This window comes from Polypterus senegalus, chromosome 6 (genome assembly GCF_016835505.1).
Source record: "Polypterus senegalus isolate Bchr_013 chromosome 6, ASM1683550v1, whole genome shotgun sequence".
NCBI lineage: Eukaryota > Metazoa > Chordata > Cladistia > Polypteriformes > Polypteridae > Polypterus > Polypterus senegalus.
The window spans coordinates 9,730,453-9,746,704 of NC_053159.1; the positions used below are offsets into that span (position 1 = coordinate 9,730,453).

Genomic DNA, 16,252 nt, shown 5'->3' on the forward strand with positions numbered 1-16,252 from the left:
CACGGAAGACAACAGTGGTGGATGATCGCAGAATCATTTCCATGGTGAAGAGAAACCCGTTCACAACAACCAACCGAGTGAACAACACTCTTCAGGGCTTGGTAGGCGTATCGATATCCAAGTCTACCATAAAGAGAAGACTGCATGAAAGGAAATCCAGAGGGTGCACTGCAAGGTATAAGCCTCAAGAATAGAAAGGCTGGATTGGACTTTGCTAAAGAACATCTAAAAAAGCCAGCACAGTTCTGGAAAAACATTCTTTGGACAGATGAAACCAAGATCAACCTCTACCAGAATGATGGCAAGAAAAAGTATGGAGAAGGCGTGGAACAGCTCATTATCCAAAGCATAGCACATCATCTGTAAAACACGGTGGAGGCAGGCAGTGTGATGGCTTGGGCGTGCATGGCTGACAGTGGCACAGGGACACTCATGTTTACTGATGATGTGACACAGGACAGAAGCAGCAGAATGAATTCTGAGGTGTTGAGAGACATACTGTCTGCTCAAATCCAGCTAAATGCGTCAAATTGATTGGGCGCGCTTCATGATACAGATGGACAATGACCCAAAACATACAGCCAAAGCAACCCAGGAGTTTATTAAAGCAAAGAAGTGGAAAATTCTTGAATGGCCAAGTCAGTCACCTGATCTTAACCCAAATGAGCGTGCATTTCACTTGTTGAAGACTAAACTTCGCACAGAAAGGCCAACAAACGAACAGCAACTGAAAGTAAAGCCGCTGCAGTAAAGGCCTGGCAGAGCATTAAAAAGGAGGAAACCCAGCGTCTGGTGATGTCCACGAGTTCAAGACTTCAGGCTGGCATTGCCAGCAAAGGGTTTTCAACCAAGTATTAGAAATGAACATTTGATTTCCAGTTATTTAATTTGTCCAATTACTTTTAAGCCCCTGAAATGAGGGGATTGCGTTAAAAGATACTTTAGTTGCCTCACATTTTTATGCCATCGTTTTGTTCAACCCACTGAATTAAAGCTGAAAGTCTGCACTTCAGCTGCATCTGAGTTGTTTCATTTAAAATTCATTGTGGTAATTAATGTACAGAACCGGAATTAGAAAAAAGTTGTCACTGTCCAAATATGTATGGACCTAACTGTACATTTTATTACTCTCTCCATTTTATACTAATTCGAATTTTGGCCAACGTGCGTTGGTTAACGCGGCTGAATGAGCAGCAGAGTTCTCGGCTCAGGACTCCCTCTGTCTCGGCTTTCCTATCCCATCATTCAAGTTAACAAGCGTAGCGGCAGCCATGGAAAGAAGGCTGTGACAACAGACCGGTGGGGCATAGCGCTTATGGCTGCAAGCTGAAAAGAAGGATGACCAAAAAAAAAAAAAAACGAAAAAACGATAACTCTTAGACATTGTGCTCAGAAAAGATGACATGGAAAAAGCAAAAGTTTGGGGTACCAGATGGTCACCCCGTTTAAAGAAAATTGGGGGGGGGAGACAAAGAATAACACATTTGAGGGTGCAAGTCACTCGGCATCAACCGAGACGACAAAAAAGAAAGGCGAGGGATCGATCCTTCCACCTTAAGGGGCGGTGTTGGCACGTGTGTGTGCGCGCACAGATCGGGTAGTGACCTGCAGTCCTCAAATGAACGTCGGGAGACTAACCTGAAAGGGGCGGGGCTTTGTGGCGGGAGGTACATGAGTCATATGGAGTTATGTTACTGCCAATAGTTCACTTACGAGTTCCACTGATCTTGTAAGTGCGAGTTATAATTTGAGCGTTGAGTGATGCAGTGGGCAAGTGTTTTGTGGTTGTGGTGTAGCAGCTCCGCAGCTTCAAAAGAATGGCCAGTTTTAAATAATCTAGACAGGAGTGTCAGTCTCGGTGGGCACGATCGCAGTTAATGAGGTAACTGGGGCAAGTCGCACCTGCCCATGAGGGTGCAATCAGTCTCAGTTGCTTCATCAGCTTCCTGTGGTGCGTGATTAAGACGCTGCGCTCAAAGAGCCGTATAAGTATGGGTGGGCACGGGGGAAAGGGGATCGAGGGGGCAAAGAAAGAGAACAGATGTAGAAAGATGACAGAAGTGTAGTGTCTGGTGGATGATTTGACCACCAAGAGGGAGGAAAGGCAGTACGAGCTGAGGACCCACAAAGGAGTGTACGCTGTGACGCTATAGGGGCTGGTTCGCTCCACTGAATTATGGTATGGAGTGGGGAGAGCATGGAAGAGGACTTCCCTAAGTATCCGAGGTACGACTGCGGGTGCGTGAAGGAAGATGGGAGGACAGTCGACACCAGACAGTCTGGCTGAGTGGTTTGGAGGCAGCCAAGATTAGAGTCGGGTGGATGAAGTTCGTGGCTGCTGAGTCTCCACTAGCTGCATGAGTGATGGCCGAGCCGGGGAGACAAAGATAGAGGTGGGCTGAGATCAGGAGGAACCAGTGACTACATTTTAACCTCTGGTTTAATTGGATTTATTTTACAGTTTATTTTTTTTTTTTTGATTTTATTGATTTGGTATGAGTTGAGGTCTCGGACTTTGTCCAGGCCATTTAAACACTGCAATTCTTTTCTTTATCAGCTATTCTGCTGTAGATTTGCTGCTGTGCTTGGGATCATTGTCATGTTGCATGACCCAATGTTGGCCAAGTTTTAGCTGTCGGAGAGATAGCTGGCCCATTTGACTCCAGAATACTTTGGTATAGAGTGGAGCTGACGGTCGACTCAATGACTACAAGGTGCCCAAGTCGTGCGGCTGCAAAACAATCGTAAATCATCAGCCCTCCACCACCGTGCTCGACAGTTGGTCTGAGGTGTTCGGTTTTTACCAAGCATCTCTACTTTGGTCTCGTCTGTCCAAAGGACATTGCTCCAGACATCTTATGGTTTGTTCAGATGCAACTTTGCAAACCTAAGCCATGTTGCCATGTTCTTTTTAGAGAGAAGCAGTTTTACCCTGGCAACCCTTCCAAACGAGCCATCCTTGTTGAATCTTTTTCGAATTGTACTGCCATGAACTTTAACATTTCACATGCTGAGGCCCAGTAGAGTTTTCCATTTGTGAGTAATATTTCTAACTGTAGAATGATGGACTTTAAACTGTTTGGAAATGGCCGTATAACCTTTCCCAAACTGATGGGCAGTGACAATTGCTTCTCTGAGATCACCATGGATGGCTTTCCACCTTGGTGTTGTGTTAACACAGACTTGAACGCTCCTGACCAGCAAAGCGCCAAAATGTCTGCTTTTACCGAGGTGGTCACAGCTGCTGATGATCAATAATTCAAATGCATTTGATTAGCGGCACCTGGCTGCTACTTACAATAAATACCCGCTTAACTCCTATGGAAGCTGTAAGGGTGAACTTCATTTTTCACACACTGCTTCTACATTTTGGCTGTTTTTTAATAATGTAACATGGTGTAATATATCATGTTGTTATCTGAGCTTGCATTTACCAAATTTTAGGACCTGCTAAGGACCAGATGATTTTTTTTATGTTGTTATGTAAAACCTTAGAATTGAAAGAGGGTGCACTTTCTTTTTCACATGACTGCATGCATTGTACATTCACGGGTTGGCAGCTCTAAAGCACACAGAGTCCGCCCTTGTTCGATTCTATCGGAGAGAGTCACCCACTAGTCACAGTGAATCAATCGCTGGGTATGTGAAGACTACATGACTGGTCTTCGTTGGAGTGGGAAGTGACGGTCACAAACTCACTAAGACTATGTATTTGAGGATGACAGGAAATCTCTGGAAATGTTGCGTAATGTGACAGCCTTTAGGAGACCCTTAAATGATGTACATTCCTTTATTCTGTATTGGCTGGCATTTTGGAGAATGTGCATTGCCACACCCACCACATGCCAAACCACTTGGATTGGTACCCGAGTACAGCGGGTGACCCCTCAGCACCACACCAGAACAGCTGGTTTGTTAACTAACTTCTTACTGGGCCAGGCCATGTTCGAACCCATCATTATAATGTGTTTTTTTTTTTTTAAGTTTCCTACCTTGTAACACCAAATTAATTGAATATTAAATATTTAAACATTTTCATCCTTTATTACAGTGCTGTATGTGCATATAGATGTACAAAAATAAAGTGCATTCAGAGCCCTTCACTTTTTCCATATTTTGTTACACTGCACCCTTGTACTAACATCATTTAAAATGATTCTCTTCCCCTCATCAACCAACATTCGATAATCCCGAATGACAAAATTAAAACAAGATTTTAGAAATAATGACACTTCACCTTGATGCACGTATTCAGACCCTTTCTGTTGACAGTTCTCTTGATCATCATTGAGATGCTCCTACACCTTGTTGGGAGTCTACCTGTGGTCAATTCAACTGATTGGACTGATTATGAAAGGCACACACTTGTCTAATAGAAGGTCTCACTAGCAAGCAAAAAACCAAACCATGAAGTTGAAAGAATTGCCTGTAGAGCTCAGAGACAGGATTGTGTCAAGGCACATATCTGGGAAAGGCTGTAAAAAATTTATTTCATAAACAGAAGGCGCTTGAAACAACCATGGCACTTCCCAGAGCTGGACACTGGCCAAACTGAGCAATCGTGGGTAAAGAACCTTGGTAAGAGAGGGGGATCAGGAACTTAACGGTCAATCTGAGTGAGCCCTAGAAAACCTATGTGGTGTGGAGAGAGCAGAAACTTGGAACGATGGCTGTCCTTCCGGAACACTCCAGTTATCTGGGCTTTTTAATAAACTGGCCATACAAAAGCCTCCCCTCAGTAAAAGATGCATGGAGCCCGACTAGGAGTTTGCAAAAAAAAAAAGCAGCACCTAAGCGACTCTCAAATTGTTAGAAACAAGATTCTCTGGTCTGATGAAGTCAAGATTAGCATCATGTCTTGAGGAAACCAGGTACCGCTCATCACTTGTGCATTACCATCGAAGTGGTGAAGCAGGGACTGTGAGACTAGTCATGGTTGAGGGAAAGCTGAACTGAGCAAAGCACAGCGATATCCTTAATTAAAACCTACTCCAGAGTGTTTCAGGCCTCAGACTGGGCTAAAGATCTACCTTCCAACAGGACAACACAGGAAATGTCCTTGAGTAGCTTGGCCACAACCTGGACTTGGACCCCGTTGAACATCTCTGGAGAGACCTGAAAATAGCTGTCCACTGACGCAGCACCCCAGGCTGGAATCGCTGGCTGATGAGGGGGAAAAAATAAATTAAAATGATTTTAGCACAAGGATGCAGCATAAAAAAACATGAAAAAAGTGAATGGGGTCTGAATACTTTCTAAAGCCACTGTACATATGGGTTGGCACAGTGGGCACCCACAATGGTCTAAGTGCCCTGTTCAGGGCTATTTTCTGCATTGAATGTTGTCTCAATACACATATACACTCACACACGTACATATAAATATATACATTATACATATCCACATACAAAACTTTATTCTGATGCCACTCTTGTACTGCAAATATTATATTTCAATAACAAATTAGCTCACAATAGCAGAAAAAAGACAAACAGAAACACAAACATCATTCAGTATAATTAGACTCTGACCAAAAAAACTGATATATTATATTGCAAAATCTTTCTCTTCTTTACCAAAATGCTTCTGCTACAATAAATGCTTAGCATACATATAAAAAAAGATACCCATTGTACTGGAAATGCCAAAAAAAATAAAGGACTAGCAAATATGGTAAAGCACATATAATATAAAACAACTAGCATTTAAAAACATGTCCCCATAAAACTCAAGTTACATATGTAAATTATTTTCTTTAAGTATTTTTAATCATGATTAGGCTGCTCTGCATAGACAATATACCATTTGTAATACTCCATGAAAAGCAACCTGATAGGGTTTAGCATTTTCTTGAAATTATACTCTGTATCAAACAGTAACTATTAACAATTGAAATGCTGAACATAAATACTCAACACTGAACTGCAATAATGTACTTCACTGGACAGAAGGCTTTTTTGGAGGATTTTTTGTCTCTGTCCCATTTTAAAGTTTCCAGAATATTATACAAGGAGCCAAATGAACAACAAAATGGAAAGACTGCATGGCTGAATCGGTTTACAACCAGTATTTAATGTTCTATAGTCAACATAAGCATGATTACAATGTGTTTCTTGGTTAAATTTTAAAACTATATATAATTTCTCATTGGATCCAGTTTTACATTTTATACATTATTGCCTTTACTGAAAATGATCAGGTAGTTATTAAGAATAAAGTGTAGCTGCTTTACAACTTGTATGTACAGATAACAGAAAGTATACAAATTAAAATACAATACATATTTACAGGCAACACCGAGTCCACTATCTTTACCTTAAACCAATGGAATGTGTAACTAAAAAGAAAAGAAACTCCTTGTCGTCTCTGATTGTCAAAGGTGATTTGAAATTGAATACCTTAATCCATGCCAATTCACTCCATATTTACAATATAAAAACTATGCAGAAAACAGCACATAAACATTCTGACTGGATTATCATTTATATACAAGTGTTAAAAGCTGGGAAGACGGCCATACAAATATTAACATACCAAATTATAGCAAAAAAATGTGCATTAAAAATAAGGACAAAAGCAAAACATGAGGAAATTTAGATATCGCAGAATGTACTTTAACTCTGCACCTAACCTGCTGTCCATGCCAATATTTATGACTCGTGGCAACTTGTATGCTGAATCCTCTCAGTTATATAGATATGTATTTTATATTTACAATCAATATATTAAATATCAAATTATTTAACTTCGGAAGAGCATAAATTGCAAAAGCTTTACTTAAATGCTGCCTTCTCAAGTAATGCCCTTTCTGTTCAAGGAAATAATTATTATTTTTTTTTTTTTTTAAATATAATGGTATGTAAGTTATGTACTTAAACAAATGCTGGTGGTGTTGTAAATGTTAATTTTCCTCCTTTATGTTGATCTATTTCAGGAAGTCATTCATTTAGAGTAGGTTGTGTAGGGATCCCTCAGCGTGCAACTGTAAAGAGAAAGTTAATTATTTCCATGCTGAAAAGGAAAGAAGGTAAAATACACAACATCTTTGCTATGTCTGGCACACTTGATGAAGGCTATATAGCTGAAACGTTGCGTCTTTTACCTTCTTTCCTTTTCTGAGTGGAAGTAACCTTTTAACTTTTTTCATATATTGTAACATGTTCTAGGGCGTCTTATTGCATGGGCATTTGATACCTGTCGCAGCATTCACACACTCTGAAGTTACAGACGTCAAAATGTAAAATTTTTATCTCTAACGTTATACAACCACTGATAGAAATTCAGAGTTAAAAGTGCTTTCATTTTTCATGAACATATTTTTTTAATTCATTTATTGTGGTTAAATCTTTACTAAAGCATTGCAACATTCTAAATTTAATATCCTATGAATAAGGGACAAATAAGTAGGCAACAACAGGCTGCCAACACTGAAAGTGCTATTTGTTCTTTATTTTATAAAATAATGTTTGTTCCTTACAGTAAAACAGGATAGTTCATTAAGAGATATAAAAAGGCACTGATGAGAGATGAGGAGTCAGAAACATGCAAAGTACACACACAAGGAAATAAAATGCACTGTCAAATTAAGTGTACTTAGGACGTGTTTAACTTACAAGTTCTACAAGCAAGAATAATTTGTGGATAAAATTATAAAAGTCATAAAATAGAAAGGTAGATTTCGATAACTTATTAAATAAGTACAAAAAACAATTTTGCCACTGAAGCTTTAAGGTATATAAAGCTTAAAAACAACAGTTCTCACCATTTGCCCAAAAACTGTAAATGTAAAACAGATGTAAGCTATACGTGGCAGAAAGATCTGACATGTCAGTCAATTGTCGATCAAATTATTAATACTATGGCAAATCAAAGAACTGGCTGTGAACAGGAAGAGGCTGCAGGGCCATGATGCATACGCAAAAAATATTTGGAAAACCATTTTTCAGTACAATAGTTGCTACAAGTGGGTTTAAAAAAATATAGTAGCATGGGGGTCTGTCTGCAAGCGGTGCTTGAAAGTTTCTGAATACTAAGAAAATTTAATCAGGCAAGTGGTTTGTTGAAGGTGTGTGAAGACTCCGTTTAAACAAGAATGACTACAGGAGATATTCCCCATTTCAAGATTAAAACCTGTTTGGATATTTTTAAATGCTGAAAATGAAAATGTTTATTATCAAGACCGATTAAAAATGTAGGAACTGGTATCGGAAAAGTCAAGCCATAGGCAGCTTGTGATGTAATTTATTGAAAACTCAAGGAGAGTCGGTAAAAAAATCATTTTAATATAATCAAGAAAATATTCACTTATATTTGAATATGCATGGCAACCAGTCTGAGCAAATACATGTAAGTCCATATAGTTTGATTTTCCTATAGGATAAACAATCCTATATACAGCACATTTTTAAACAAACTCGTGGACTATGCATGGAGATCTTTGAAATATTTGTTTTTAAGTTTCTGCTTTATTTGGATACTGTTAACTACTTGTTTACCCATATTGTACATTATAAAAAATAAATATATAAATAGAAGTGGTAAAACAATTAGCAGTGCGCATGGTGATATTAGTTGTTTTCATTTTTCTTGCTAAGTAAAATAACTGTACACATTTCATTCATTTTGATTAATTCCCCAGCACTACAAATTATCCAATGGGTAATTCAATCAAGGGATATGAATGCTGCTCAACCACATTGTCAGAATGGAAAAGATCACAATGTGCGTATAAAATGCACTGCTTCCTGCAACTTTAACTGTTACTGCACATATTCTGCTTGTGAATCTTGTACAGATTTAGGTTTCAGTTTTTTTAATACAAAATTTTAAACAAATTCAAAGACTGATACCTTTAACATTACTCATAAAACATCAATTATATTTCAGAATAAAACTCCCACTACTAAGTAACAATACCTTCCCTTTTTCATGGATTATCAAAACTTTCAAATTGCATACTCAATTTTCACTAACAAAATAATAAAGTGGTCAATTAAGTGCAAAGAAAGGATACTACATCTCAGTTTGCTCATTATATGGCAAACAACAAAAAAAGTTTTGCTCTAAAAAGAGTTTTCTTTAATTAAAACGTTACCCTTCACGATGAAGAATGCTTCAAAATAACAGTCAAAAATTAATTACTGCTAATAAAATATCTGACTCTCCCGGATGGACCATAATCAACATTTTAAAATCTGCCATCTACTAACCACCCCCAAAGAATGTGTTTGTAGTTCTTAAAGAACTAAGCACAAAGAAAAAAAAAACGTACAACAAGCCTGCACTGAAAGTATACTGTCACTTTTATCAGTTTTTTATTCTTCCCTTTTATGACATTTTTTTCTCAATTTTCATACAGGACATGCATATTTATGCATATTATGTCTAAGTACATCCAATTAGCAGTTACAGAGAACAGGTATTATTTAAAAAAAAGAAAAAATCTGGATTGCACATTGTCACCCTGAGCTAACTCTACTGCCTCAAAGCTGTTCAATAGGAAGTTTGAATGTGGCCTGGTTTTAATCTGTACAAGTCTGTGTTCTCCATGCATACATAACTTTACTTCTGTTCAAGTTGGCTTTCCAAACAGAAAACCCAGTATGGTGACAGAAGATGTTAAAACACAATGATATATGATTTAGGATACGGTCCTACATCCTGACTGTCGGGTAAAACATCCAATGGAAAGAGGACTTACAGGCAGCTTGTTCAAAACTTGCTTATATTGTTCTAATGTAGTATTTTACAGATTCATTTATAGGTTAACTCATTTCTGTTATGGAAATAAATATCTCTTTACACACCTTGCTACAAATAGAAGCACACAGATTTACAAATAAAAGTAAATTAAACCCAGAGGTATGTTTTATGTATACTTTCTTTCTAAAGCTCCAGATATATTATTCGATTTATCAAATGACCTTTTACTCATGATTTTAAAACTGTTTTTATGCAGTCCCCTGAACATCTTACTTAACTGAATTAAGCAGTTATTTAAAACATTGTGAGGTTATTATTTATATCTTAATGAAAGTTTCACTGCAATATCATTATATATTTTTTTAAAACTATATAGAAACATGGCAGACACATGAGCTACATCAACAAAATGTAAAGTTTTATGTTCAATTTTAAAATTAACCTAGATTTTGTTTCAACATTAAGCAGCACAAATGCTAAAAGCCTACACGTATTACTGTCATTAATATTCAGTTTTAAACAATTATTAAGCCTAATTCAGCACGTTAGGAGATAATTTGCTGGAATACCATGTGTTTATTTTATTAGGGTTACACATTACAGGAAGAATTTAACCTAAAAGAACCTCATATGAATAGCTATTTAGAATAGTTTTGAATGGAAGAATTTCTAATCTCTTTATCTTTTGAACTTTATGGAATGGACGACAGATTTATGAAGAAAATATTGTTGATAAATATACTATATAATTATAATAATTACTTGAGTGGGAGTTGAATCTTTTTCTTTTATTTTGTTTTCTCCTTAGTAATTATAATTTTTCCATTGTTCTCTCTGGTATATTATTATACAGTTGATTATGTATCATGTCATTCTAATGTTATGGTTTTCAAAATAAAATATTAAAAATAATAACCATAACAACAGTCAATTTAATAATACAATTAATCACATGCCTGGGAATAAAATTACTTTTAAAAAATAAATTATGTTATTTATATATTATTAATTTGAATGTATTTATCAGACAAACAATATGAAACAAATAAGCAAAAATATGAGACTCAGAATGATTTCATAATCTAGGCAAATAACACAGGAACAGTTTGGAGAACATACAGGTGTAGCACAACAAATCAGATATCAGTGATGTGTGCATGCACTGTCTATAATGTTAACATACATGAAATTTATGTGGAGAATTTTTACAAAAGTTGTATTGTGTTTTTTCCTTTGTACCTGCATGATAAACAGTACACTGCGGAAAATATAAAATATTTCATAAGCCAGTCTTGGAGTCTCATTTAGTGACAGTGATTTTTGGTCTCTAAAACAGTAACATAAAAGCAGACCTATAGCTTTCCAAGTCCCCAAACACACACATAATATGACAAATATTCTGTTCCTTATTGTAAATAAAAGTATAGAAATCAAAAATGTATTTGTAGGTGACGTGTTTAAATTAATTTTGTATATAAGCCATATAAAACATCTCACTGGGTGTTGCCCTAAAATTCTAGTTTTTATGCCTGTTATAATTTTTCAAAGCAGCTTTACGTATTAGTGCCCAGGACTGGAATGAGGGGGTTCAGACAATGAATAGATTAAGTGTATGGTCTTTAGAGGTCACTCACGACACACCATACTTTGATATTTCCAAAAATAACTAAATTTAGCAAAATCCTGATTAAAACTGAATTCAAAGTTTGAGAAAGTTTCAATCACTGGTAGGAAAACGCCACAAGAAAATCAACACACCGACAAACAGACAACTTATTGAAAAGGTTTCACCACTGATATAAATAAGTATAAACAGTAATTGGCCAAGGAAACAGTTAAAAGCGAATGAAGAAGGCAAATACTGCAACCATATCTCCATAAGTAATTTTGTGTATTAAAAAAAAAAAAAAAATTCAAGGTTATTCAACCCTGCAGTAAACAAATTTTAAAGAAAGGCATGCCAGAACACAAAGTATGAGATGAAGTTATAAGTATCTCTAGTCCCTGAAATTGGGTACAGTATAGGCTGAAATATTAAGATTAAAGTAAGAATTCCACATATCAACGTTCACTTTGCTTATCAATGAAAATCAGCATTCACCAATAAATTTCAGTAAGATCTATCACCTAAAACGCATCCCAAGCATCTAGAAATGGTGACTGTAAAGTGCCTTTATAATTTAGAAAAACATTTTCTAGCCAAATGTTTGACTGCTGGTGGTATCTGGTGAAGAAGTCATTTGTATTCGGCTTTCAGTTACATTAACCAGAGGGAATTCAGAGAAATCATTGTTTGCTGTATGATTGCGCAAGTTCACTTGTCCATTTGTGGCACTGAACTGGGCTGAAATAGTAGGTCTTGAACTCTGAAACTGAGGTCTGAAGCTCTGTTCAAATGTACCTATCTGAAAGGCCTGATGGATCTGTTGAGTGTCAGCCTTTTTTGAGGCAGTCACATGCTCTAAAAAATCTTCTGTAGGAGTAACAGCAGAATGATTGGCTTCATCCCCTGAAAATGAAAATGAGTGCTGGGATTCCCCAACCAAAAGTCCAAAATGTGACTTCTCTGAAGTGGACCTTAATGGAGAATTCATTCCAGAACGAAAGGCGGATCGGTTAGACAAAGTATACTGCTTATCTAATGTAGAAAACAAAGGCTGGCTTGCAAGGGCCGGGTTCTCAGAAACAAAAATAAGGCTCTGGCTATTTAAATAGGCATCATTCTGGCTAGTTCTGTCCAAGGCTTGCTGCAGAAATTTGGAATATTCCTGAAGCATGCTGGCTTTTTCTGTTGAAGGTGCTTGGGACGTCGTAAGTACGGTCTCAGCTTGTGTAACTTCAGGAACATCAGTAGAGTTAATTGATATACTGGAAGTCACTTCTGTATCTGCCACACTGAAAGATATTTCATGCTGTCCATTTGCTTTGTTTGAATAGTGATCTAAAAGTGTCTGAAGGACCTCATCCGGAATCACATTCTTGTCATGGCTTGATTTAATTTCAACATTTAATGTCTGTGTATCCAAAATTGAGGCAGCAGAACTATCATCAATGACACTGGCAACAGCTGCTTGAGTGACAGAGGGCTGAGAAGCAATTGTTCCCACATTAAGAGCATAATCCCTACTGGTATTAGTGGCTGCCTGCAAGTACCTCTTTTTTTTTAAAAACTGCATGGCATCATCATAATTGGTACTACTTGCCACAGGCTTACTTGGACCCTCTTGTAGGGCATCTACCTGATCCATGTCACTAGTGGTCTCTGAGTCAAGAAGTCCTTGTTTGTCCACAAGGTCAAAAGAATATTTTGAAACTTTACCTTCATCAAAAGAAGATAGAGGTGAAAGGCTTTGACTGTGCTCCAAAGACTGCTTGGGATTTCTTTTGTTGGTTACCTTTTTTAGGACCAGTTTTGGAGGATGTATGTCCTCAGAAGATGATTCACCTAGCTGTCCTCCAGTAACCGAAGAATGCGGCAACTCAACTGAATACTCTGCCACCATATACTCATCTTTGACTTTGGAGGCAATTGCATACAAAGGCAGATAGTCATTCTTTAAATTTTTCGGATCTTGTTTTCCTTCACTGCCTTCTTTACTGGAAAGGGCTGTGTGAGTTCTTTGCTTTTCTCCAGTTTTCTGCCTTTTTTTCTTTGGCTGGGAGGATTCTTTCTGAGATTGTGAGAAGCTTGGATCATCTTCAGGTCCCAATAATCCCGTTTTAGCTTTATTGGATTTTCTATCCCTGTTTTCATGACACATGCGTTTGTGCTTTAGTACTCGATCAGTCCTTGAAAAATACTGAAAAAAGAAATTAAGAAATGTACATAAATTACATACATAGGATATAATAATTTAAAGACTACTCATTTGACAAAAAACCTGTATATTATTTTCTAAGTACCATCATAGTACATCTCACAAACAAGGAACAGAAAAGAAAGCAGTTTAATTTTCAATATAGCAATAACAACCAATATTTATCATTTGTACCAGAGTATTTTAATCATTATAATTGAAATAAGGTCCTGAACAACGTTTGTGAAATTTGTGCATATATTAAGTATGAAGAACAGAAAATATAAACTTTCAAATAATATCCTTCAATACACAAGATTTTTGCTTTCTACAATTTCTACTACTGTGTCTTTCACAACCAGAACTCAGGACATTTCTAGGGGATTTGCTTATTCCTAACTACTATAATAACTTAATTTGACAAGTCCACACTATTCATAGATTGTATTTCCAGATAAGAAGAAGGGGATCAATAAAAAAGTGTGCAAATAGTCAGCAATGATTTATGTCACAGCTGTTTGCATTTCTGTCTAACAGAAAATAGACTAGCAAGTAGCTGGGGTCAAGTGCTACATTAATTTTACTGACTTTTTTTTTTTTTAAATAGTAAGACGTACCTTAAATCAAAAGACTTCTTTGGTTTATAAACTATACCATGGATGGTAAAAATGACCATAAAGTGAACAGCAAAGTCATGACAGTTGATAACTGATCAACAATTTCAGATGGAAAAATAGTTGAGAATGTATTCAATTTTCAGATACTTTTCAAAAGAGAGTAATGAGGGAAAAAAAACACATAACTGAGTCATGTGAAATTGCCAGATCCAATGAACCATTATACTCTGAATTAATATTTAAATGTTTAGAACCTGTAACTTAGCCATTATGATCACAGTAGCCCACTTCACATGTGTAGGATCTTTCAAATAAATTTAGAGCTAAGACCAGAAATGACCAAGAACAACAACAAAAAAAAATTCTCCATGCTATAAAAAATAAACCACATTAATTGCTAAATACACAAAAAAAAATCAGAAAAAAATAGACAGCTTTACTGTATGCAAAATTTTAGTTCTCAGAGAAAACAAGATCTGAAACTGCTATACAAATTTACATGTATACATGTGATTTATAAAAATAGCCACCAAACAGAGAATATTTGATAATTTTGAATAGTACAGTAGATGTTAATGTAGTGGTACAACAACAATGGATGCATACCACAAGGCTTCATTTTTTATGTAAACCTTATGATTTAATACTATGACCTAAAAACACAGTATTAGCATACCATAACTTAAAAAGACCGCATATAAACTTTCACTTTGAAAGTAATCAAAAAACTTTGTCTGGGAAAAACGAGACTATATTTAAAAACAAATGACAGCTGCCCTAAACACATGCAACAAAAATATCCTTAAAGATAGATACAAAAAAACAAGAACTTTACTGGCAGCACATAAAATTTATCAGTAAAGAAGACGACACAAAGTATTTAAAGAAAACTTTAAAAAGTAGAATGATAAAACCAAAACCCAAGGCTTAAAATATATAATGTCATAATTCATTGAAAATATTTTTTAACATCAATAATACAAAGCTTAAAGCAAATGAAACAAGCCTTCAGTAGATATTATTGTTTACTTTATCCGTCTCATTAGATAACTGTTGACAGTGAGACAAACATTTGACAGTGTTACTTAAACTCAATGACAAATCACATATACATGAATACTAATGCAAGCAATCCACACAAGATGTAAATTTTAGGTAAAAACTCCTGACATCACGCTTCCCCCACCACTCGGCCCACAGCCTTTGTCTCTGATTAGCGCGAATAAATCACTCGTATAAGCAAACTATGAGATTTAGCATGATGAGAGAAGTGGCAAAAATCAGCCTGAATGTTCAAGCAAATTATAGAAAAAAAAAACTTATTTAAATCTGTTAAGTAGTTCTCTCATGAAAAGCAGACAGACATGCAGACGTTGGATTTTATTTTAAATATATACAGAGCATCCGGAAAGTATTCACAGCACATCACTTTTTCCACTTTTTGTTATGTTACAGCCTTATTCCAAAATGGATTAAATTCATTTTTTTTCCTCAGAATTCTACACACAACACCCCATAATGACAACGTGAAAAAAGTTTACTTGATGTTTTTACAAATTTATTAAAAATAAAAAAAAACTGAGAAAGCACATGTACATTAGTATTCACAGCCTTTGCCATGAAGCTCCAAATTGAGCTCAGGTGCATCCTGTTTCCCCTGATCATCCTTGAGATGTTTCTGCAGCTTCATTGGAGTCCACCTGTGGTCAATTCAGTTGACTGGACATGATTTGGAAAGGCACACACCTGTCTATAGAAGGTCCCACAGTTGACAGTTCATGTCAGAGAACAAACCAAGCATGAAGTCAAAGGAATTGTCTGTAGACCTCCGAGACAGGATTGTCTCAAGGCACAAATCTGGGGAAGGTTACAGAAAAATTTCTGCTGCTTTGAAGGTCCCAATGAGCACAGTGGCCTCCATCATCCGTAAGTGGAAGGATTTCGAAACTACCAGGACTCTTCCTAGAGCTGGCCGGTCATCTAAACTGAGCGATCGGGGGAGAAGGGCCTTAGTCAGGGAGGTGACCAAGAACTCGATGGTCACTCTGTCTAAGTTCCACAGGTCCTCCGTGGAAAGAGGAGAACCTTCCAGAAGGACAACCATCTCTGCAGCAATCCACTAATCAGGCCTGTATG

General features: G+C 36.6%; 1 protein-coding gene across 3 annotated transcripts in view; it reads right to left on the minus strand.

The window, feature by feature from the left end:
- Positions 1–10,667: 10,667 nt before the first annotated feature.
- znf148 (zinc finger protein 148) overlaps positions 10,668–16,252 on the minus strand; it is a 45,205-nt gene continuing 39,620 nt past the window's right edge. For all 3 annotated transcript variants that reach the window (XM_039755371.1, XM_039755372.1, XM_039755373.1), the window contains one exon: positions 10,668–13,502. In XM_039755371.1, the coding sequence (XP_039611305.1) occupies positions 11,898–13,502 (1,605 nt within the window). In that variant the 3' untranslated portion in view covers positions 10,668–11,897. The remainder of the gene's footprint in view (positions 13,503–16,252) is intronic.